Source organism: Strix uralensis, chromosome 4, assembly GCF_047716275.1.
Source record: "Strix uralensis isolate ZFMK-TIS-50842 chromosome 4, bStrUra1, whole genome shotgun sequence".
In the NCBI taxonomy this organism is placed as follows: Eukaryota; Metazoa; Chordata; class Aves; order Strigiformes; family Strigidae; genus Strix; species Strix uralensis.
In genome coordinates, this window is record NC_133975.1 from 3912280 (window position 1) to 3938513 (window position 26234).

At 44.7% G+C, this 26234-nt stretch overlaps 1 protein-coding gene across 2 annotated transcripts in view; it reads right to left on the reverse strand.

Annotated features, from left to right (window-relative positions):
* Window positions 1–9412, reverse strand: part of ADRA1D (adrenoceptor alpha 1D) — a 52738-nt gene extending 43326 nt beyond the window's left edge. For both annotated transcript variants that reach the window (XR_012628614.1, XM_074865473.1), the window contains exon 1: window positions 8167–9412. Coding sequence is in view for 1 of the 2 variants with exons in the window: in XM_074865473.1 (XP_074721574.1) it covers window positions 8167–9133 (967 nt within the window). In the remaining variant the exon portion in view is untranslated. The remainder of the gene's footprint in view (window positions 1–8166) is intronic.
* Between the last annotated feature and the right edge of the window lie 16822 nt (window positions 9413–26234).

Below are 26234 nucleotides of genomic sequence, written 5' to 3' on the forward strand. Positions count from 1 at the left end.
TACAGCACAGTAATCTTATCAAGTAAAAGTCCTGAATGATCACTTGGAAGATAATTCAGGTTGCTTTACCAAGGAAATGTACTCTTTTTCTGAAAAGCCTTGAGCAAAAGTGCTCTAGGTACTCACCGAAGTGAGCACACTTCTGATTAAAACCCTACAGGTAGCATGAAGCCTTCACACTCTTACTTGCTATACATGACACAGTTGCTAGTACCTTGTTCATGCTGTTTGTTGTGGAAAAAACAGTTAAAAACTGCCTGGTAGCAAGAGATTAAACAACCATCTTGCATGATTATACCAAAGTGCATCCCCACCCTTCCACTCAATCCTTGTTACCTCTCATTAACCAGATTATCAGAACTGATGAGCAAATATTTATCCAAATATAAATTAACAAAAGTAGATCAGGTTAATTAAAGGCTCCTTTCCAGAATATCCAGGACAAAGTTTTGTGTGTGCAAACATAATAAAACTTTCAGACCCAGCTTAATATAGATGCATTTAATGTAATATGGTGTATTTTGGTATTGGTTCCAAAACTCCTGTTGAGAGATTTTATAACAATTTGCCCACAGAATCACAGGAGTTTTACATTTTTCAAGATCTATTTTTTCCTGTTTGTGGTACATCCATTATAGCAACTGCCTCCAGATGCGTCAAGACACTGCGATATAAAAGCAGACATTTGGCTTTAAATAGTTTTATTTGGTGGTGCAGTGGGTGGACTGGAAGCAGACTAATCCCGTACATAGGTCATGGGAGATCTGGATCCTATTCCCAGTCACTTCAGTGAATCACTGTATTACTGTCCAGGCAGAGGCAAAGCGTATGTTCAAACTTGGGTGCCCAAATCATTGCTTGAGGTCCAGAATGCTGCATCTCTTGTAACATCAAAAACTGTATTAAACCCCTCCATCTGCCTCTGGCCTTCTACACAGGGTAATGAGTAGGAAGGGAACCACACGCACTCAACTGGTCTCAAAATAATAATTTTTTGCTGGCTGTTTCAAACACACGTAGACTATTTCCCTGTTGCTCTGCACTCTGGTGGCTTCTGCGCTAGGGCACAAGGAGTGAATCAACACTGCCAAATGCTTTAGCTATATAATTTACTGATAGGCTCTTTAGCCATGTGCCTACTTGTAATCCTCTCCTATGCCCTCCTGCGGGATGTCAACATGTTCTTCCTGGAGAGAAACCCAGCTCACTAGTTGCTTTTGCACAGTATTCTCTCTAGACAGACCCAATCAATGCAGATGATTCCCAGCCAGGTCCCCTGTGCCTGGACTATTCCACCAGTGCTATCACAGGGGCTGTACACCCCCACGTGTCCCTGTGCCATGCCCACCACTTGCACCCCTGCTATCACGCCCTAGGAATGACATTCTGGTAGGCTGAAACACAGCCCTAGTGTTATTGCAGACACTCTGAACTGGAAATAGAGAAGCAGAAATCACATTTGGGAGCTGCTTAAGCAACAGTATAATTTGCCTGGGAAAACAATGGATTTGCCCTCACTGCAATGCTTTAAGAACAGTCTTGAAAAACAGATCAAGAATGGTTTGGAGCCAAGTGGTCTTTCCCTGAGAAAGGGAGATTGGCTGGAAGACCCATCCATCCTCTGTCATTTAATGAATTTACGTTAATTTAGCATGAGCCCATTTGATGGAAACGTCCTGTGGTGCAAAGCAGATGAGAAGAATCTTGCTTCTTGCCTGGATGATGTCTATTAAATCAAACTGGAGCCTTGTACCTAGAAGCTTTTGAGACTCTGTGTCTGTGTCTTTGCTGGCATTTTTTATGAATGTATGGTTCCTGGGGACCAGGATCAATGGGGAACATGTGGCAGATGGAATAGTTCACTGCAATTGCTCTTGTTGCAGTCTGATTTGATGCTCTGGGCCATAGCTATTTATTCCACAATGGTTGCCCATTTCTTTTTCCATGCCCATTCTGCCACTTCCACCATGACTCAGAAAATTTCAGGCGATACAAGAGACTGCCCTGACAATCAAAGTAATTGCATGGTCTATCTTTCATCTTCCTCCTTTTAAACCAGGCTTTTGATCAGGTCCTCCTGCGCACAACAAAACTAAAGAAGTTTGGTTTCCTGTGGAATTCTGTCTTGCGGTGGATTTTTAGTGAGTATTTTCGGATGTCTAACCAGGGGCTAAACTCACTGTGCAACCTTCCTTTTGTAAGGGAGAATATTAAAGTTTTCACTCCTTTACCCATCTGCCCATTTTTTTATAGGAACTTGGTATATTGAGGACTTTTAGCACTTTGTCAAATGTGACTGAGATTGATGAAAGAGTTCATCAGGTGGTGGGGAAAGGCTTACATGCACACAGGCACAGAACAATGACAGAGCCCGTTTTTGCTTAGAAAACCATGCTAAATGCTCTTCTACCAGAATAGAATTAGATTCTCCACTTCTACCAGTACAGACTTGGTTTCATCTGAAATGTGCTTCTACCTACACTGTCTTCCTCATCATTTATTTTACGAGTGACGGTTATCCAAGCTTGAGCACTGCTATGCCTCTGTGAGCCCATCTTCTGCAAAATGTGTTGTGAAAGGACTTCTGCCCTGTGAAAAACAGCATCTACAAAAATATTTTGTCTTTGGCTTGAAGGAGACCTTTCTGAGCCTGGTTTGCATAGCAGCTGTCTTTCCTTTGGGTTGCAGGTTAAAAAGCCAGTACACTGTTTTTCTGCATCACAGCTGGAAATGACTACCAGCTTCCACTGCAAACGCAGGCAAGTCACCACCCCAAGGCAAACATTAGATCATGAATATAGAGGGTTTTTCTCATACTGAGTGATCTATTATGTCATGCCTTGTCTGGGTAACCTGCTGCTTGTGGAGGGACAGAGTGAAGGGAGCCCTGGGTTGTGGCCTTCACCTGTGGGTGCTGTTGAGCCTTTCTCACACCAGTCTTGATTTCTAACCAAATCTAAAGAATAACAAACATGGGAGCTCACCACCCAGACTAGACTATGCTTCTTAAAAAAATAGGGCCAAGTGTAAAATGACATCCTGGGTACTGGCTAGTGGATCCTTGATCCACAGGGATAGTTGTTTCCTCTTAGATGCTTCTGGGGTGGTGATGGAGAAGGCCTTTGGCTTCATTTCTGAGATGGTCCCATCTGGGGTGCCACACTGTCTTTGCATGCTCCCCAGAAACTGAAGAGTGGATGGGGAGCAGGGCTCCATCCCTTCTCCTATTCTTCCTTCCTTCCTTCTGGATCAGGATTGACAAAGCAGGTGACTATCTAACTATAGGTATGTAGGGGGTTCTGGTTCCTTGACCCATTGCATAGATGGTCTACTGTGATGGTCTACTGTAATCCAACACCTAAATTTTAGCAGGGTTTTCCATTAGCAAAAAAGCCAGTGAATGGTTATGGCTGTGTGACCTGAGAGAGTTTCTCTGTCTATTCTCTCTCTCTATAAAAGCTTGATCTGACACAGGATTGAGCTTTCTCTCACCTGGACATCTTGCTTCCATTAGACTTAAAAAAACACAGACTAGGATACAGCCCACCTCTCTGCAAATACCTGCAGTACAGACACCATCAGCTGGTTAGTTGCCCCTGGCTGCTTTTGTAGTCAAGGGAGAGGAAGAGGTAGTTTGACAGCACAATTCATCTCACCCTAAGAAGGATGTCCAAAATAGGCAAGTCACACCTTCAGACACTCCCCTCGGAAGTATAAAGGGAGCTTTGGGTGAATATGACTGATCTGGTATTGGTGTTGCTCAGAGAGGGAGTTGGACCTTCAGAGTTCCCTTCCAACCAGCATCTCCATGATGCAAAGACTAGCTGAGATGAGTCACAGAATCACAGAATCATTCAGGTTGGAAAAGCCCCTCGGGATCATCGAGTCCAACCCTCAGCCCGACTCTACAAAGTTCTCCCCTACCCCACATCCCCCCACAGCTCATCCAAACACACCCAGGGATGGGGACTCCACCCCCTCCCTGGGCAGCCTATTCCACTCTCTGACCACTCTTTCTGGGAAAAATTTTCTCCTAATGTGCAGTCTGAACCTCCCCTGTTGCAGTTTAAAGCCGTTCCCTCTTGTTCTGTCACTAATCACCTGTGAGAAGAGACCAGCACCAACCTCTCTACAATGTCCTTTCAGGGAGCTGTAGAGTGATGAGGTCTCCCCTCAGCCTTCTCCTCCTCACACTGAACAGTCCCAGCTCCTTCCATCGCTCCTCACAGGATTTATTCTCCAGGCCCTTCCCCAGCCTCGTTGCCCTCCTCTGCACTCGCTCCAGCCCCTCGAGATCTCTCTCGTATTGAGGTGCCCAAAACTGGACACAACACTCCAGGTGTGGCCTCACCAGTGCAGAGCACAGGGGGACTATCACCTCCCTACTTCTGCTCGTCACACTATTTCTAATCCAAGCCAGGATGCCGTTGGCTTTCTTGGCCACCTGGGCACGCTGCTGGCTCCTGTTCAGCTGCTTGTCAATGAGAACCCCCAGACCCTTCTCTTCCAGACAGCTCCAGCCACACCTCCCCAAGCCTGTAGCCATGCAGGGGGTTGTTGTGGCCCAAGTGCAGGACCTGGCACTTGGCCTTGTTGAAGCTCATCCCGTTAACGTTCGCCCACCGATCCATGAAGGCACAGATGTCTGAGACAATGAAAAGGAGACAAATCTTGTCCTATAAAGCACCTTTAAACTCCTGGCTCACATCTCTGAGAAGCCTCCAGTTATGTTCTGTTGACAGGTCTTTGCTAAGGGAAGAGACACCCTGGCATAAACCACACAACCACCACCCAGGATCCCCAGACAAAGCAGCTTGGTAGAGCTCTGCTGCACACCTGGCAAAAGACACAACCCACGCAAGAGTTATGTGGGCAATTAGGATTTCATCTCTTGTTGAACAACCAGCTGCTTAAAGAGTCTCATTAGCCACAGAAACTGTTAATTGTGTTAAAACTCCTGGCGACGGCATCCTGTGCTTGGGGATGTGTATCACAAACCCAAGAGTGAGATAAATTACTCAGCTGATTAACAGACTGTAGAGATATTGGGGAGTTTGAGGTGGTTTAAAGAATCTTTGTAGATTATTCAAGCATGCAGGAATGGCTGACAACATTTGGCACATACATAGATCCTGTTATTTAAAATTATTGGTTATTTCAGCTTCTCAACACTGATGTGATAAATATTACTCCTATGTAACTAACATGAAAACTGTTCTGCAGAGAGTTGCGGAGATGTGTGCAGGCTCACACAGACACTGGTGACAGAGCCAGTACAGAAGTTTCTGACTGCTACGTCAATGCTGAGTAGAGCTGGGAGTCTTTTTTTTTTTCTTTTTTCAGTTCTCAAATTTACTTATCCTTAAAAAGTATAATCAGACAACAGTCAGTCAACAGTCTAAGTCAATGACAACGTCTTGAAAATTCATGTCAAATAGAAAAAAAAAAGTCAAAACATTTTGATATTTTCAGAAGAAAACAGATCACTTATCCATTTCTTTTTAATGTGACAGTTCATTTTGAAATGTATCTGAGTACTCATTTTTTAATAAACTTCCATTCACTCTTAAATTGAAACAATATATTTCACTTCAATTGAAAGTGATCTTTCTTGCTCATGAGTGTTTCATTTTCATTTAAAATGTGTATCAATATAATTTCCAGTTGGTCCCAAATAATTTCATTTAAGTTTATCTAACAAGCAAATAAAAACCCCATCCTACTTAACCATTTACAATTTTCTTTTCAAGGAGAACTGCCCCAGCATGTTTCATTTTGTGGATCTACAGAGAACTTTGCTGATTTCTCTGAGTTTCAGACCTGTCTCCTGAGCTGTAAAATCAGATTAGACCTTGCAGAAATTTCTGTTCTCCTTTTAGATAGCATTGAATGATTCTCAGATTTGAATAGGAAATTGCAATTAATAAAAGGGGGGTGAAATCAAAGGCAGCGTATCTTGTAGTCATAAAATAAATTAACTTTTGCTGTGTTTATATTATACATATAATACAGCAGGAAGTAAAGATCAAAGCCATGTTTATAAAGAACTTGGCAAGTTGCATGCTTGGAGGAAGCAAATGGGTTCACGGGAGGTACTTAAAGAATGAAGTTTGGATTTTTAGCTGGTGTAAATCAGCATATCTCCTTTGACTTCAGTGCAAGGGTAGTGATTTACATCAGTGGAGAAGCTGGTTCAAAGGTTTCGAGGGAGAACAGCTATGGCAAAACAAAATAAATTATTTTTTTCTACTGAAAAGTATTTGCCTGATGTTTGTTCTCTACTTCCAAGTACTAGGAATAACTCAGAGGAACAGGATCCTGATTCCCAGCTGCATTAGCTGTAAGGTGTAAAGATGTGAGTAAGGTTTGGACCTGGGTCCTGCCCTGCTGATCAGCCAAAGAGGAGAGTATCAGACTGGGGCTGCCCAGAGAGCTCAGCCTTTGGGTACTGGCATCTCCCTGAGTCTCACGATTCCCAAGTTATTTATTTGCAGGCTGCAAAAATCCCCCAATGCACCTGATCAATGAAAGGGAAACTGAGGCACGGTCAGACAGGATAATTTATCTTGAGTCCTGTAGTGAGAGAAGTTCACTGCAGCCTTACTGCTCCCTGCTTGAATTATACCATCAACTCCCATGCTCACATAGGGGGAAAACTCTTCAGAGCAGCAATTGTACCCCTATGAAGAGCTGAGAAAAACTCACCAAATACCACCCTCACTCAGAGAGAGAAGCTGAAGCAAAGACTGCAGCATGGTGAGACCAGACCCCCACAACCCTGATCCACCACCCTAGGGACACCTCATCTCCCAAGGCTCCATCGGTCCTGGTGAATTATCCCACAGGAGGGCAGGTGGGGACTGAGTGACCTCAACTAGGTGTCTAACAGCCTTGGTCTCCAGCCATCCCCTGGGGGACAGCCACAATGCTGGAGGGAGATCAAAACCTCAGCAGGTCAAAATCAGTCCTGTGGTCATGATGCTGTTCCCATTGACTTGAGAGGGCAGCCTCAAGCAAGAGGATTTGAAAAATCCTGAGAAAAAGTGCCAAACTAGCTATAGTGCTTCCCTGGCTGCAGGGTGAGTTGGATACAAGTCCTCGGTGGGCTATGGGAGATGTGGATCCCACCCAGCAGATGGAGTGACAGACCTCTCTGCTTTGCTGCTTTGCTGAGCTCTGTGCAAAGGCCATCGGCAATATTCAGAAGTTATGTTAATCGTTTGTGTTTTTTTTTTTTTTTAACCTCTAGGTTTAGCTACACCACTCCAGAGGGTTAATCAGGTTCCCTGAGTTGGGTGCCTGTTGTTAGATGAGGTGGTGATGAAGAGTGCTGGCTTTCCTGCACTTCATGGGCCATGGGTAGCACTGGTGCTGGAAGGGGACATTGCTTTGCACATCACACTTCCCCGCTGCATTCTTTTCACCCGGGCAAACAACTTGCCAGAACTTTAGAGCACAACCCGTCAGACAACCCCAAATGAGCACTTGGTGACATGGGCACCATGGCAGGGCCAGGAGTAGACAGCACAGCTCCTAGAGGAGATGAATCAGCCTTGGGAAATCACCTAGGACCATCACCCTTGTAGGTAAGATCTGGTTCTGCTCCAGGTCCCTGTACAACATTGGCATCCCGGGAAGTCAGCGAGACTTATGCTTCAGACTCTGACATGCTCCTTAGCGGGATCAAACCTCGCTCACCTCCAGCACCTTCACCGGTTGACAACAGAGGTGGGAGCTCTGGGCCCATGGAGGCAGATCCTGGCACCCTCCCCCAAACTGGAAGGAAGGAAGGCTGGGGGAAGAGGCAGCAAAGCTGTTTGGAGATCACTGTGCCATAATTACAGCCTGTTTGAAACAGAGCTGCTGCCTCTTTAGTCTGAAATTCATTAATTAAACTGCTGAATGCAAAATGAATTAATTAAAGCAATTATTATGCTGCTATTTTATTCATTTGCTATTTACTTTGATTGATTATATGACTCTGATTAATAAATATTGAATAGGTGTTAATTAATTGAATTAATTTATTGCTGGTTTATTCACCTATCAGTTACCTATCCCTCACGTCTATTCATGAGTTGTGTCCTGAAAGTTTGTCCCAAGGAGCAGGTTCCCAGGGGCTCAGCCACAGGCAGCGGGGCTGGGATGGGGGACGGGATCACTTACCAAAGGGCAGAACGAAGAAGAAGGGGAACCAGCAGAGAATGAAAACACCCACGACGATGGCAAGAGTCTTGGCTGCTTTTTTCTCACGGGAGAACTTGAGGAGCCGCACGGAGAGGGAGCTCCTGAAGTTGTGCCCCTTGCTCCGGGTGCTGGAGAGAGGCTCCTCCAGCACGCTGCGGCAGTGGATGCGCAGTACCACCTCCATGGATTTATTCCTCTCCTTCTTGACCCCAGCCTCCAAGCTCCGGGTGGTCCGCCTGGCCACCACGTAGATCCTGAAGTACATCACCAGGATGACCATGAGGGGCAGGTAGAAGGAGAAGAGGGAGGAGAACAAGGCATAGCCCGGCTCCTCCGTGATGCTACAGATGCTCTCATCTGGTGGCGGGGGTTCCTTCCATCCCAGCAGCGGACCGATGGAGATGACCATGGAGGAGAGCCAGACCACCACGAGGATGACCCCCGCTTTCCTCTCGGTCATGATCGTGGGGTACTTGAGGGAGTACTTGACACCTATATACCTGTCCACGGAGATGATGCACAGGCTCATGATGGAGGCGGAGCAGCACAGCACGTCCACCGCTGCCCAGATGTTGCAGAAGATGCGCCCAAACACCCAGAAGCCCAACACCTCCAAGGTGGCCGAGAAGGGCAGCACGGTGGTGCTGAGCAGCAGGTCGGCGATGGCCAGGTTGACGATGAAGTAGTTGGTGACGGTCTGCAGGTGCCGGTTGCACGCCACCGAGAGGATGACGAGGATGTTCCCCACGATGGCTGAGAGGATGAAGACGGCCAGGAAGACCCCGACGCCCACCGCCTGCACGTCCAAGGCAAAAGTCAGCGTGGTGCCGTTGCCCTCGGGGGTCTCCTCACCTTGCAGCCCCCAGGACCGGTTGGCACCGCTCTGGCTGCCTTGTCCCGTCCGGTTCCCACTCAAGCTGCCATTGCTCAGCTCGGGAAAAGTCATTGTAGAAAAGGTCCGGGCTCCATGGAGGGTGAGGAGAAAGCGATGCCGAGGCGCAGCCCCCCCGGCATGATCCCCGCAGCCCCCTCCAAGACTCAGCACCTGCCTTCCCACCTCCCAACCCCCCCGCGGGGCAAGGCTCGGTCCCCCCAGCCGGGATGGAGGGATGGAGGGCGAGCGGGATGCGCTGCTCCTCGTCACCGCCCCCCCCCCCCTCCCCAGCTCCGCTTCACGCCGGTCCCCCTCCCCGTGTCCGGCTCTCGCCGCCCCTCAGCCCCACCGCCGGCCCGCCCGGGGGGGCAGCGAGGTCGGTGCCCCCCCGCTGCCCTCGCATGCTCCGGGGGGCTGCGCTGGGCAGCGGTCGGCAGCGCCCGGTGGCTCCGTTCGCCTTCCCGCTGGCCCGGGAGAGCTCCGGGAGGGGCGACGGGAGGGAGGGAAGGAGGGAGGGAGGGAGGGGGGAGCCGGGACGGGGAGGTGGGGGGTGTCGGGAGCCCCGAGCGTCAGGTGCTGCCGGAGGAGGAGGAGGAGGAGGAGGAGAAGGAGGAGGAGGAAGAGGAGGGTGAGGAGGAGGAGGAGGCGGCAGCAGCGCTGCTCTGCGGGACGAAGCGAGCCCGGGGCAGGGTGAAGCCGGCAGCAGCGCCCGGCGCTTGCAGACCCGGCGGGGGGAGGCGAGATGGTGGGGAGGGGGGAGTCCCGCACTTCGGGGGGGCAGGCGCCCACTCGGGGAGGGGAAACAGGCACCACTGGGGGGACCCGGGAACAGACGGAGGGGGCAGGCACGCACTTGGGGGGCAGATACCCACTCCGGGGGAGCAGGCACACCCAGAAGCGGGCAGTCACCCACTGGTGGGGGGGGGGGTCACGCCGCGCTGGGGTGCGGACACCCCGTGGAGGGGTGCAGGTACCCCGGGGGTGCGGCCGTCTCGCCGCCGCGCCGCCCACCGCCGCCAGGGGGCAGCAGAGCGCAGGGTTTGCCCGGCGGCTCCGTGTCCCCCCCTCGGGGGTCCAGGGATGCGCTGCTGGGGGGGGGGGGGCGGGGGGGAAGAACCCCGCACGAGAGACAACCTGTGCCGTGGCTCCCAGTCCCAGCATCCCACCGGGAGGTGCAAGGCTGGAAGGGCCCCCCAACTCCAGCATCCCGCCGGGAGGGTGCTCTGCAAGGCTGGAAGGGTCCCCCAACATCATCATCCCACCGGGAGGGTTCCCTGCACAGCTGGCAGGTTCCCCCCAGTCCTAGCATCCCACCGGAAGGGTGCTCTGCAAGGCTGGAAGGGTCCCCCAACTCCAGCATCCCACCGGGAGGGTGCTCTGCAAGGCTGGCAGGTCCCCCCCAGTCCCAGCATCCCACCAGGAGGGTGCTCTGCAAGAGTGGCAGGAATCCTTTCTTGCCCCATACCCAGGGCTTCCATCAAGCATCTTCCCATGCTGACCCTGGTCCTCCCACTCCCCTGCAAGCACAGGCTGCCCCTTGCTAGTTCCTTCCAGAACCAAAAAGTGACAACCACCGTCTTGTATTCAGGGACAGCATGTGATCGGCAGCTCCTCGTCTGTGACTTAACCCTGCTGCAAGGCTTGGAAACGGCAGCTTGTGATTAAAACATATAGGCACATATTTCTGGCTAATTTAAACAGGGTTGTTTCTTTTTCCCACTGATAGAAGCAGATCCTGTTTACACTGGTTTCCTCCCAGTGACCCTACTCTCCTGCCTCCATACATTGCGATGGGGCCTGACCCCCGTGTTGAACAGGGGCTCTCCCTCGGCTCCTTTCTACTGTACACAGGAAATATTTCCTTGCAGTGTGTTTACCCATGATTTTTCAACTTTTCTTTCTTCATAAAATGATTTTAAAGGGCAGTCCAAGTGGACGGTGCAGGGATTTAACTGTTGCTCTGTCAGACCATGGGAGTTCTGTTGATTCACTGGATATGAGAGTAGACTAAAAAAAATAATAGTATATTTATTCCCCTATTTTTCTTGACAATCGTTGCAGGAAAAGACACATTTTTCATCTTTCTTATTTCTTTTATGCACTTTTTTCTTCCTTAAGGTTTCACCCTCCTTCCTAGAGCTGGGTTTTTGACACTGCTGGGAACAAGCAAAGTAGAACAACTGGAAAATACAAGTAAACAGGAACAAATACTGTACAAGGAAAATGTTCAAAAAGATGGTCTTGCTTAAAAAATCCCACTGAACGAATCCTTTACAATTTTTAAAATGTGAATTAAAAAAAAAAAAAAAAAAGCCCAGACACCCAAAACTTGAGGTCAAATTACTCATTTTCCTTGTGTTTTGATGAAAACATGTCAACCACCAAAATGAAGTATCGTTTCTTACTGGGATGCTAAACTCAGCATGGGATGATCTCAACCCATGGAATTTTGTAGCTGTATCTTTGCAGCTACACAGATCGCTGGCTAGATAAATATATCTCATCTAATCTCTCCAGTGACATACAGAGATAAAGAAAACATGTGCCTTTCTCCAAAGTTAAGGGTGGACTGGTCTTCTCACGTACAGTGGGATTTTAATCAACTTTTTGGTTAGAAAAGAAAGGTTTCTCCCAAATGACATGGTAGGGTGAAGATGGCATTTGCCCTTCATCTTGCCCTCCCTGGGTGAGCTTTCATCCTCTCCTGACCTCTCCAAAGACAATTCGCCCACGTTGCTAGAAGGCTTGAGCTGGCATGGATCTCAGGGTTTGGATGGGATGCAGGAATGGGATATCTGGGCTGAAGGTGCACCTTTTGGTGGGGGTAAGGCTGGGGGCTGCCATCTTGTGTGCTCCTCAGGACTGATGGACCTGCCCCAACCATGTATAAAACCTCTGGGGTTGCACTGATGCCTTTCCCCTCCCAACCAGGGCAGGGAGAGAGCACGTCCCGTGCCATTGCTGCAGCTCAGCTAGCAACCATCAACTCATTAAGAACCAGTTACCTCATTGCTTTCCATCTGTCTCCTTGTTTCAGTCTAAACCAGGGCTATTACGGTTAATTTAAACTAATGAAGAACAGGTTTATGCTAACGCACTAAAACCTCAATCAAAGTGTTTGGGTAGGTCTGTGCGGAGGAACTGAAGGGCTTGAAGTAAACACACATGGAGATCTGCGAGCACCTGGGACCTTGCCAATCTGTTGGATTTGAGTTGGAAGGAGGTACAGCTCCTTACCCTCTTGACATGTTACATCACATTCCTCCCTCTTTTTTACCCTTTTTTACTGTTTTGGGGCAGGGTTAATCCTAGGACTTGGGTAGTGCCATGTAGTGGCATGGATGGGGCTTTTTAAATAAAAGGAAAGACACATACACCTGGTAAACAGGTAATTACATGGTATGCCTGAGTCTTGAAAAGGACAAGCAAATTTTTGATGCAAAAAAACACAGCTTAGAGGATTTTGATCAACATTTGCATATACTCCAGGTTTATACAAGGCACCCCAAGGAGAGTGGTGCCTCTTCCTCTGCAAAGGAAGATTAGCTGCAGTGCAGCTGCCTGCAGCATCTCCGGGTCCAGAGCTGGGAGAAATGGATCCTGCTCACATTCAACGCAGAATAGTGCTGGAATTTTAATATTTAGTTGTTTATAAAGATGGGCTTGCGTTGCCATGGGCAGACGGTTCAACAATCGTCTGGGAAGCCAGGATCAGTCTTTGCTGTGAGTCCCTCTGAGGCTGTATCCAGCTCTGATGGCTCCTGTGTCCAGCTTACCCCAGGTCTTCAAGCATATTAAGAAATGGGCTAGAAGTGATTGCAAGAGATGATTCAAAGCTGTGCTGCTGTCCTTTGTGGTGCCCAAAGTGGGGCTTTTGAGATATTCCAGATAAGGGCAGTAACTGGGAGAGGTTAACAGGCAAAACATGGACAGGACATTGCAAGAGAGCATTACAATTGTGGGGAATTTTTCTTTTAATTGTGGTTAAGGGATGAGGGGTGGAATGTAAGTAAATTATCTACCTTTGTTGGTGTTGTGTTGATATTATTTTGACTTTGGTGTAGAGAATTCTTTTTGTTGATGTGAGGTTTGCGATGAATGTATATTTTAATAATATTGTTGTATTGTTGCGATTTTATTTGAAATCTAGGAAAAATCAGGCTACGCTATGAATGTTTATGTCTTAATTAATGAGGCAAGAAGGATAAGGAGAGGAAATAGCTTTTATTAGCTGACTGATAAAGATGTGGGAAAAGAAAATCAGACAGTCCTCTTATGCTGTCTACCTGAAATTGCTCAGACATATATTATACCTTCCCTTTTCCTTTGCCTTCCCACTCCCCCAGACCATCCCAGCCACTGTCACATCAACCCCATTACTACATTTACTACCTTCACCAGTTTCCTCCTTTGCATGTGAATGTGTCTGCTTTGGGTTTCATTTGGTTTTTAGCTCTTTGCTACCTTGCTGCAGTTCTGGTGGCCACCAGTGGTCTCCAGGCCACAGGAGGGAAGTGGTGATCTGGCCCAAGCCCCTTTACTGAAGATAGATTTGTCTCTTCCAAACCCACCCCTCATGGTGGCTTTCTCCTCTTTCTGTCCTCTTGGTTAGAAAGTCTCCTCTGGTCTAGTCTAAACTTTCTTTGCTCTTATTTCATGGCTTGTTGCCAGCTGATGCGGAGAATAATTTGTTATCTTTCTCTTACAGGTCTTAATTTAATTTTGGAACAACTGAATAGAAAAAGACGAAATAAATGGAAAAAGAAAAATAGAAAGGAAGAGAAAAGTGTTATCAAGTTAATACTTCTTTCTGATCATTCTCTTGATGCAGTGAAGGTGCTTTTACAGAGCCTGGCTTGATTAAGAGTGAAGACTTGTAGGAGCAGAAATTATTTTGGCTTTCTGGGTGCAAGAGCTGACACAACAAGTGGGGGAGTGAGGCTGAAGCCAACAGAAGCCCCTCCGAACTCAAAACAAGAGGTGACATAAATCAAGTTGGCAAATCATCTTTCAGGCCATCAGCAGTCGGTGCCTGTAGACACGGGCTGTGGGCATTTCAGGAGGAGCAAGCCTCTACCCCAGATCTTAGACAGAGCTTGATGCAGTGGACAGGAGCCAAGCAAAGGCCAGATTTGTTGTGTGCAAGGAGAACAGCTCTGAGTGCCATGCTGATATCTGGGCAGCCAACGCTGGTGGGATAGAACAAGCAGATAAATGTGGTTTATAGGGCTGGGTGGACATGTTTGTTATTTCAGTGGGAATGTTGATGTGTTCAAAATGAAGCATTCCTCAGGGATGTTCTTTTTTTGTCTTTTGTTCTGTTAAGAGCCATATAATAAAATGCTTCAATACGAAACAGAACATTTTAGATCCACATTTCAAAATACTTTTTTTGGAGGGGGAAGGAGCAAAACGTAAGGCCAATTACTTCAGAAATTACTAACAGAATTATCAACTAGTAGAATAATTGCTAATGGTGATGCAAAAAGAGCAGTCACTGATGTATAGAATAAGATAAAAAATAGCATAAATATAAATCACAGCATAGCTAAATATTTAAATAAAAATGTTACAAAAGGTCAAAATTGCAACGAAGGGTTTCTCCATTATCACAGAAAAATATTTTTGTTGGCAGTTTTGTTTCTTTGAGAAATTTCACTTCCCCCAAACGTCAGCATTTATTTGCCATTACTGTATTTTTCCCTACTGGTTAGAAATTCAGACCATCAACTGCCTCAAAAGGCAGGTATGGTTAGAGCCCTGAACCAAAGCCTCCTTGGATTTGTGAAAACCTGCCTCTCATGGTTGACACTTTTGTTCATAATAAAAGTCCTGAGAAGCAGCTTTTGGAAAAGGATACCAAACTAGGACTTGGCCCACAAAGAGAAGTTGTCATGATGTCATCCCATCTCTGCAACCGTAAGATAACCAAGTTGTCCCAACAGCCGCTGTTTAAATAAACAGGGGATAGAGGAGTTAGAGAAATGGAGATGTCAAGAGCACTAGGAGGAGGGGAGAGTTAGTAAAGAGGATCCTGGGTGTTTGGCATGAGGACTTCCCTTTGGCAACCAGGAAAGGGGGACACATGCAGGGCGTGAGGGTCTTTGGTCTTGGAGACCACACAGCATCCAACATGGTGTGTGCATGTGAAGGCACCTCCGAGCTTGGTCCTGCTACAGACCTGTCCACATGTCAACCTGATGTGAGGGCACAGATGTGGGCACAAGGAGGAGAAGGGGGGAAGTGGTGTGGCCACAAGGAGAGAAGAACATAGGGCAGAGGGTGACACTGCGTGGCCAGAGTGGGGGCAAAAGGGTGAGTTGAACTGTGTGTGTTACTCCAGGCCAGGAGTGTGCTTTAGAAGCAAGGTAAAGATCTTGATTCTAATAAAGCCCAACAACCTAAACCCTTTTGGTAATTCAGTTTGCATGATGCATAAATATAAATATGAACATAATATAAATATAAATAAATAAATATTATTTCTATAAATTCAAGTTACATTGTAATTTCTCCCAGTAGCTTGTTTGCTTTCTTAAGTGAACATAGGGACCTCCCAGGTTTCTACCTTCTGCTTTAGCTCAAGTAAATACAGGGAAATATAAATATATGGCATCAAAATGAGTAGCATAGGCTCAGACTAAAATTAAACTCTGCAAACTGCGTTCTGCTCCTCAACTTTGCCTTCAGTTAGAAATAAACAGAGTTACTTTAGCAGCTACTTTGTGACAGGTTAGGAAGATCTGGGTTTAATGTGTGTGAAGTTTTGAGGGTTTTTATATAAGCCATCTAAAATATTAAAGGATGAGGAATAAATGTCAGGCTCATTTATTTCTGTGGCATTAAGAAAGTTCACCCCCTGACTGACTTCCTCACCTCATGTCCACCTCGAGGTAGGGGTTAATAAAATGTGTGTTTGAAGCCAGTGACCTGTGGGCAAGGACACAGGGCATAGGTACAGCCAGGACCTGAGGGTGGCTCACTGTGAAAGCCTCACCTGGAAGAAAACCTCTCTTGCATTAATATCTTCAGTCACTAGCTTTGTCTCCTTTTTGCTGGTGGTGTTTTTTCTGGTTTATTTTCAATTTAATGCCGTGCATATTACATACGCCAGATTTTAAACAGTGGAATTTGAGCTTGTACTCAGATAAAAGCACACGAGTGTCTTGTCTGCATGAAATGTTTGCAAAGCAAAGGGGGTGTGGGGGAAAAAAACCCAATGCATTATTCTTTTTCTTGCTTTTAATGCCAACATTAAGTAGCAATGTCTAATGGAGGCTTGTTCCTGTAGTCTCTCTCTGTACAAATAAGGACATTTAGCAGCCCTCTGGGAACAAATTCTGATACCTTTTCCCCCACAGAAATAATGCACCATCCTGTTTTACATCTTCTGAGAGATTTGGCCCAATATACCATGCTGCTGTCCAGCTGGCTTTCTTCTTCATCCAGCTCAGACAAAATCCTTCCTGGCAGTGGTTTGTCTTGCCAGTTCTGGTGATGTGTAACACCAGCCAGGCCGGGCTTTGCTTGCTTCCCCAGTGCTTGTGCTCCAAATGTGGCTGTTCCGGGAACTTGTGTGCTACTGGGGAGTGTGCACAGGCTGGACTGAGCTTGGCCACCTCTCTATTTCAAAATCTTAAAGACATTTTTGGGTCTATAACATGGGTAATTAAGGTCTGAGAGAGTTACATCTCTTCTGTATGTCTGACTTTTTCCTTCTGTTAAAATGTAATCTGTCACAAAGTGGAAGCCTATGGCAACACTGAGAGCAGGAGGACATCTCCTTATCTGTGTTTCAGCACCTCATTGATCAGCTCAGCTTTCCCTGACCTCCCCATGAAAGGTCAGAAATGCATCTCTGGGTCTTTTGCTTGAACTCTCATGTAGTTCACCTCACCTTTTTCCAATCTCCCATAAACCAACAAAGAGTGTCCCCATGAGTGATGCTAACCTGACAGTTTCCCATTCTCAGAATATTATTTTCAATAAAGAGGGCACCCACGTACAAATATCCAGAGTTACTGAAAGAAGAGGAAAATAATATCTCTAGCTGCTAGTCCAAGTATTGCAACCTACAGAGTTAAAAGTAGTAATGAATTTAGCACCAGGCGTAGCAATGGGCATGTAAAAGGATTAGCCAGATGTTTGCTTTTAGCATGACACATGGAGGATAGGCTTGTTCTCTTCCCCCAGCTCTAAAGTGACTGCATGGCTGCATTCTGATTTAGAGGCTGGAGGGAACATCAGCTTCATCTTGGCTAGTAAAAGCGAGAAATCATTGCTGATAGCTCTCCAGTTTGGAGGTGAACTAAGTCAGAGTAGCCTCATTAAGATTTTGCTAAAGGAATGACCTTATGCAATGGCTAGGCTATTTGGATGGCAGCATCCGTTTTTTATTAGTTGTTCCCAAGTGATTCTGTGCTGCTTTGTCATCTCAGTCAGTGAACTTGGCCTTCCAGGACAGGGCTTTCTGTTAGTAAGCAGAGCGAGGGAGGAGAAAGGACAGTGATACATAAACATACGCGGGGGACTTCAGAGCTTGAAATAGAAACTCCTTCGGGAGCCAGTGACCATATGCAGATGTATTTACCAGGTGAATGCCCATCCAAGCATGTAGCACATATGATGCCCTTGCTAGGCTTAAATGAGATGCCTTGAATCAGACTTCCCTGGTGTCCACTGTAAGAACGTCTCTTCAGATGGGAAAAGGTACCGAGCTGCAGTTCCCAAATTTCTTCACTGGTGGCTTTGCATCTGGTTATGAAAATGAAATTCGATGGCGTTTGGAAATCTTCCATGTGGTTGCTAAGACCCATGGAAATTCAGCTCCCTTACAGGTGGCTGTGACACCTGGCTGCTGTAGAGAAGGGCAGGTAGTCATCTTATCTCCTCTTCCTCTGTGCTGCTCCAAGGTGCTTTAGACAACACTGTTCTCTGAGATTTTTACCAGCATATTACTGATGCTACAATTATTCAAGAAACCACCTGCTAACTGTAACATAAACCCTATTTTGTGATCTCCCACGGAGGAGGGTGGGAGATCCAAAACCCAAAAGTGGGATCAGATCTCAGTCTTCCCGCTGGTGAAGAGCTAACCTCATTTACTGAGTGTGTCTTTCAAATTACACATCCCAGCTGGAAGGAAGGGGTTAGAGATAAGTTTCAAAAATATTTTACATATTATCTCCCGGTTAAAGACAAAGAAACAAAGGCATTAACCAGGATCCCTCAGGGAAAGAAGCCAAATTTTCTGTCTCCACTATTAGATTCCCTGGATCACCACAGTTGCTGGTGAGCTGAGCTCAGCTGCCCCACAAGGCTGCGGGTTACAAAGGCTGGGAGAACTGAACTTCAGTCTGAGGATATCTTGGCAATGTTCAACATGCAAACAGCCATCATTACACAGAGACTGTTTTGGCTTGGCTCTATCCCACGTGCCTTCCCACTTCTTCCTTTTTGAACATTTCCTTGGTAGTCAGAGAGTCCTTGTTGTGGGGACACTGGCAGAGGGTGGCTGTCACACAACATGTCAGCAACATGCCAGGTGTCAAAATAAGTATTTCAGGGCACTCGGTAGGATCATGCTTTCTTCTGGTGATAAATCAGTGGGGTCTGTATGCATTGCCACCTCTCAAGAGAAATCCAGGTTTGACATGCAAGTCAGGAGCAAACTCCCAGAAGGTATTATCCAAATCAATCTTTCTGATCTTGGCTATTAGGGATCTTGAAATCTAATGAGTCAATCAGACAGGAGACATGACTCCCAAAAACTCATGAAAATTACTTTGGAGAAGACAATGAATAATCTTCTTGCGTCAGCTAGCTAAAGAGCTAAATCAGGTCAAGGAAGATCAGTCATTATTAAAACTATCATCATTATTTTTAGTAGGGACTAGAATATAAATATACAGGGAGGAAAAGAAGAAAAATACACTTCCAGAAAAGTGTGTGCTATGAGCAGCTTGGCAGTCAGTGGGAGAAAATGGTAGAGATTAGAGGCAGCTATCTGGAAAGTGAGGCAGAGAGAAATTAGTAAAGCCACATTAGAAAACAGTAGGAACCCAACCCAGAATTTTCCATCTCTGTTCCAGGAAGGAAACAGGATTTACTGTTTGCTGTGCAGTGTTTGGATAAAGGAGCATCCATAAAATCCAAAAAGATGTCTTTGCTGTAAAAGTTACATTGCAACACTGTTAGACAGGGGAAGCCTGGAATGGTTTTGAAGTCTGCAGCTGCTTCCAGCTTCTGGTTTGGAGCAGTGGCTGATTGCAGGCTGCGATGCAGGAGCAAAAAGGAAAGTGCAGTAATCTAATACAGATGTTTCAGCAGTGAGTGAATCCTTGGTTTTGACAGCAGTTCTCTGGCATTCAGGAAATTACTGTGGTTAGAGATTAATGCTTTCTACTGCTCCGTTTTCCTTCCAGGATGAGGGAAAATAAAACATGAAAAATGAACGCAAAAGACACTGAAAACTGAGAGGCTGTCTTAGAGTTTGTTTTTTCCGCCACATTTAAAGCCATATTGCTGTAGAAAGTGTGAGAAGTAAATGTTTACCTTAGGTTATACTTATTTATGAAGAATATAACAGCCAATTGTTAGAGCCAACAAAGACCAGCGCTCAGGTCCTCACCATCCAGGGGTGCCTTCTAAACCTAAATAATTCCATGTAATGGGAGTACCTTAGCACAGCAATGAGGGGTCAGGAGAGACAGTGAATGTGAGCAAAACTAGCATGAATGCTAGTAGCTTGTTGAATGCTAAGAAAGTAATTTGTTTAGGAGAGATCTTAGCACCCGTTCCTGTATTTTCAGCATGACAATGTATGAAAATCTCTTTGTATAACAGTGACCCACCACTGATCACTTCTTATTATATGAAATAGCTGGGTGTAGTACCCTACTAGTGAGAAATTCTGGATTTTCTTGCTCAATGGCTACATCTTGGCAGTCTGAGGATGGATATCCTCTTGGCTGCAGATTAGCTGATATAGCAAAATGCAGACAGAATGGCCTAGAAATGAACTAAAGGAGGGAAAAAGGGCTGGTAAGGATATCAAACACAGTGATATCACCTCTTCCTCTGGTTGGAGGAGGAGTAATACACCTATATACTCTGGTGAGAGTATAGGTGGTACATACTCACCAGAGTATATAGGCATATTACTACCTACCTGCTCTGCTGTTATGCTCTTTCCTAGGCAGCTCGCTACAGTCAGAGAAAAGATTCTAGACTTTTTTCTTGTCCCAGCAAGGTCACTCTTCATGTTCGTACTGGGGAAAGAGGAGGAGTGAGGCCTCTGCATGAGAAGATGTGTTAACCTTTTCCCCCCAGGATTTCCCATGAAAATAGAATCAAGAAATAATTGAAGAGAAACCAGAGATCCAACAGCTTGCCACAGGCCAGGCAGCAGGACTCTGCTAACACTTAGAACAGACTTCTGGTCTCCTGAGTTTCCAAGAGGCTTCATCTTTTTATTGTATCGATGCAACAAAACTTAAAACATACTAAACTGATAAAGAAAGGACCTGATGGCACAATTTTGTGTAAGAAAACCCTTTGTATTTGTAGTCTGTGTAATTGCTTTGTGAATACTTCCATGGGCATCATCTAATTCTTTGAAAATAACTAGCTGGATTCAGATTAAGAAAACCTCCCTTCCTTCATGGAGGCAAAGCTAATTTTGAGGGTTTTTACAGCATGTTGGAAGAGATGAAGCTGAACATCATAAGAACAGTGTGATACATTCATCTGAAGCAATGCCTTCAGGTGTCAGTTGCAGGGACTGCAGAAATTATCTTCTTTCACATGAGATAGATACCTAAAAATGCAGCGAGCCCTTGGGGTTATGATAGATATTTCCATAAATACCTAGGACTTCTATAAAACAGCCCAAATAAAGTAAGCCAAAAAGCACCACAAAAGTTAGCAGTGGAAAAGAAGACACAGAGTATTATGATACTGAATCAATCTTTAATATTTGGATTTTCCCATATCTCGAATACTATGTGTAAGTTTGGCACCCTTATCTCAAAGGAGATACCAGAGGACTACAGAGGAGGGCAACAAATCCATGCAGCTGTTGGCAACAGTTTTTCTATGAAGTCTGATTAAGTAGGTTAGGACTCCTCAGTCTGGGAAAGAGATGCTTAAAGTTCAGGATAAAAAATCAAGGGGACTGGAAGTGGTGAAGAACCAGCTATTTCTAGTCTTTTCTAAAGTAAGAACTAGGGGCCATTGAACGAAACTAATACATGTCAGATTAAAAAAAATTACAACAAGCTTCCTTGCCAGAGGTTGCTTTGCTACAGGAAGTGTATATAGTTCCTGGAAGAGTTTGCATGAGTTTTTGAAGAAATAGCTTATTAAATGAGAAAATTGCATCATATTCAGGAAATCTTCTGAGCTGAAAGAATAGTAGACAGTGGGAATGCACAAGGGAAATGTCATGTTTTTGTGCCATGTTCTGACTCTCCCTGACTCTGTACAAGGCTGACAATTTTAAAGCCAGCTCCAGGAAGGCACCAGCAGAGAGTCCTTCTCAAGCAAAGGCATACCTCTGATGCTTCTCTGTCACACTGGAGAACCATGTTGTAACCCTCAGTGGTGCCCTGTTAGGACTGATGTGCCTCACTAACCTGTGCTGCCCCATCCATCCCCTGATCTGCCTCAAAGAATAGTCTAGGGCAAGAGGATGGACTGAGTGTTCTGAGGCTGTCGGTGCCAGCACCGGCAGGAAGGGAGGTGGACCTGCCATCCTACTGGTACCATTTATGACCTTGTGACAGAGTCAGTGGGTGCTCAGCTCTATATGCCAAGCTGAAGGATGTGGGGAGGACCTGGGACACTCTGCTGGGAAGCAGCCTTCAAGATCTGTCACAAGACTAAGACAAAGGGTCGAAAACTCTTATCTGAAATCTGCCTTAAGTCATCTTTCCTTTTCTGGGAAGTATTGTATTTTTGCATAATGACTGTTTCAGGATCACCAAACTGGTTAATGAACTGGAACAATTTCGTAACAGATGAACCTGAACTGGAATTCAGCCAAGAAAGATAAATGTTTCAACTACTTGATTAGGAGACGAGTTTAAGCCAATTTGCAAGCAAAACCAAGGCCTGTGGGATTTAAGTCAATTCTTATCGCGGTCATCATCTCGGACGTGAAACGTAAGAGAGATGAATCTCCATGTGGTTGGCTAAGGTTAGAGAATGTGCTGTTTCCTTCTCATATGATATACTTAATTCCTAAGTATCTGCTGGACAGCTTGAGTGGATTCTTTGCAGTGCTGGCTTTCCCAAAGCAATGCTATATCCTTCAAAACAATGTACTCAAAGCAGCACGTTCCTATTAAGAAAAACTACACAGCTGAGATATTTGCTTAATTGAAGCTTCTCTCCAGAAACTAGCTCAGCTCCACAGTAGCAAATCACAGTGATGGTCCTTTAATTGTGATGCGCAGCCAAAGCAGGGCACGTCAGGCAAGGTGCGAGGTGTGTATCACACCTGTGAGAGGTGTGATACATACTCAGGTTTCTGGGAGACTCCTCCAAATGATGTTGAACAAGCTGACCAGCCCAATACATGCTGATTTATTTTATACATTTACATTGTATGCTTGCTTCTAACTCTCTGCAATCATAACCACGAATCACCATAGACATCCCCTTCAAACTACCTTTTTCAGCTAGATGCATTCAAATCAAAGAGAAGTGATGAGCATGGCTCACCTAGGAAACTCCTAAAGGTGGAAGATTTTAACAAAATTCATGGACAACAACACTTCCTAACAGAAAGTAAACTAGAAGCTTCAAACAGAGGTTTACATTTACAGTTAATTATATTACACAAAAAGATAATTAGTGATTGGATTCTGAGATGAAGAAGGGTTCTGACTGAAATATGTAGAAGATCAACAAGATCCATCAAACAAAAATTCTGGCTAATTCTTTCACTGTTCTAATGCAATGAACTTTCCTTGAACTGGAAAAAACTCCTCGTGTTCACAGCAAAAAGCTGTCAGTGAAGCTGCTGAGCTAAGGACCACCATCTTTCTTTTCCTTGATCCTGACTTTTTAAACATCAGTGAATAGCAATATGTTTAGTACAAATTGTGTATTTAGTAAATAATTTTAAAAAACAGGAAAAGACTACCCGCACACAGTGGAAGGGGAAAGAAGAGAACAATAAAGACCATGTAAATAATGTGTGTAAGTCACATAGCTTAATGCATTACCAAGAAGTGCTCAGATGATGGCAATGAACATAATATCAGTAAGAATGCAGAACAGGAGAAGAAACCAAAGAGATGACCCATGCAATCAGTAACGTTCACCTTTTAAACCTATCAAAATAGCAGGACCCAAACAATTTGCCTCTTACTGTTCCTCTGTCAGTTGAATGCAGAGCCCTAAATTAAAAAAAAGCTAAGTGTGAGAGAGCTTCTAATTGAAGCATTACAAGAAATTTCCTAGAGGATATTAAAATACCCTAGAATCAGCTCCTAGAGGAAATACAATGCAAAGAGATTCAAGCACTAATTAAGCAGACAAATAAACCACAAGGAATATAAACAATCCAGCCAGTAACTGGGAAAAAGCTCTTCTCCATGGAGCTTGGCCGCAGTTTATGTAAAACTATGTATCCAAGAACCGCAATCAGAGTCAATGCTGGAGTTGGAACAGTCTTTGGGTTTTCTATAAAGCTAGGATGAGAATGACCTCAACAAACACTCCAGCCTTTCCTGCTGTGTGCACCAGTTGGCTTTATTTGATATTTGATTTGGTTTTAGTGTTTATGAGAGATGCCAGAACTGATATGCTTGTAGAAAGGTCTCTTGTGTAGCAACAATTCACTCCTTTGTTAAACACCGATTATATCTTTGTCATGTGCCACAACCATCTTCCAACTCTCAGTGTGAAAGATTCACTTTACATCTTTGATTCCATTTCTGGAAAAGTAATGGAATTAGTCACAGTGATACCTATTGGTAGCAACTGGCCGATGTGAGAAAGGAATTTTTTGACCCAGACATGTCTACAAAGAAGAGTACAAGAAGGTATATAAAGAACCCAGAAAACTCTGGATGTTAATAAGCATAATTTTTTGATGGACAACTAAAAAAAACCCCAACTAAAGAGAAAAAGAGATGTTATGACTTTAAATAGAATAGGTAGGAATGGACTGAGAAAATGAAGATAGAGGAGAGCTTGGATGAATCCGAACCAGGATGGATGTGCCTTAGAAAAAGAAAGCAAGATATTGATAATGGTCTTCAGAAAAATGCATTTCCTCAAATGGAAATTGTTAAGACCCAAAAGGGAAATTTTTTAAGGGAAAAATTGTGGAGAACTGGCAATGCTTTAAGAAATTTCTGTTAAGGAAGACATACAGACTATCCCAACATGAAAAATGGCTTAAGAAAGTTGTAAGAAACTTACTTGACCAAACAGACCTTTAGGGATGTCAGACAGGCAGAAAACATGCAGGATCCAGAAACTTCATCAAAGCACTATGGACTAATTTATTAGGCAAGCACAAATATATAGGGACAAACATCAGACAAAGAACAACAAATAAGCATCTGATAGGTATAAGAAGAATGAGATGAATATCCATGACACAGTTGTTTCTCATCTCAAGGGAGAGGAAGATGTCATCCAAAGACATAAAAAATAACTATAACAAAAATGATTAGGTGTTTGGCACAATTAACATTACAGAAAAGAAATGAGAAGTCAGGCTATAATGGGAAAAAGAAAGAGATATGACAGGTAGGTGTTTTAAATGATCTGGACTTGACAACATTCACCTAGTGTATTCTGGGAGATAGCTAGAAAAACCCACAGAGATATGGTAATGACCTTTGAGAACACGGGGTGGGGCGTGATGTGGGGAAAGACTAACACAGTGCCAATCTTTGGAAAGAAGTTTGGGGTGATACAATGAGTTAGATTCATTTCAGTTTTGAGAATAATGTGGAAATAAATACTAAGTCTGTAAGTGTGAAGACAACAGAGGGCTGAATAACAGTCAAAACTTTTTTTTTTTTTTAAAGAACAGTCTGTATTGAATAAATTTAATTTCTTTTTTTTGTCAAACCAATAGACCTGGAGGATAGGAAAGAAACCATAGATGCCAAATATTGTGACTTAAGGTCTGGACATTATTTCACTAGATAGTCTCCTACGTAATTTTGGGAAACAAGGATTAGATAATGCTACTATTTATTGTACTGGCATTTGACTGGAAAATAGAAAAGCATTAATAACTATTTGCTGAGAAGTATCAGACCAGAACACTGTATTAAGAAGCAAAAGCATAAGTCTGCCGTAGAACAGGTACCATTCAACATTTTTTATTAATGACTTTGAGATTCTGCAGACTGATGGCATTTGCAATGTGAACAAGCAGGAGGACGAGACTGAAATCCGAAATTGTCTTGACAGATTGAAAAAATTGTCTGGAAAAAATAAAGTCCAATTCAATAAGGCTAAATGTAAAATTCTAGCCCTCAGAAGGAATAATCAGCTGTGCGATACAGGAGAGTGGATGAGTGGCAGCAGCCAGAGGAGGAGAATTGGGGCCACAGCAGGAACGCAAAGAACATTTGTCAGGAATTCATACTGCTGTGGAAAAGGAAGCTGCCCTGCAGAGATGGGAATGCACCAGGCTGTAAGTAAAATTTGATCAACTTAATGGCAACTCTTTTTCTCACTTAAACCCTTCTAATATGACATAGCACTCTTAAAGTGTGTGGAATCATACTGCTGTAAATCTGTTGGAAATTAATATAATTTTTTGCCATTCTATGATTTTTCAAGATTTGAGATATTCTTATTACCTTTTATTACACTTTTAATCTGGATATTAACTAAAACCCACTTTGGATATTAAACACTGGATATAAAACCACTTTTAGTCTTGATATTAACTAAAAAAGGTAATGGGTGACACTCAGGCTGTCTTTAGCTCAGCAATGTCAGCTGGTCTCCCAAGTTCTGGATAGTACCACACTTCTATGAAAGGGGGCACAAATAGTTTAAGGTGAGGAAGGATTTAAAAGTTAGGCACCATGCTACTCTCATGCCAGTACATTCCTTAGGTCCCAGTCAATCTGCTGGGAATGAAGATGTCTGGCCATTATACTGATATTGGCCATCATTGGAAATGTAGTTC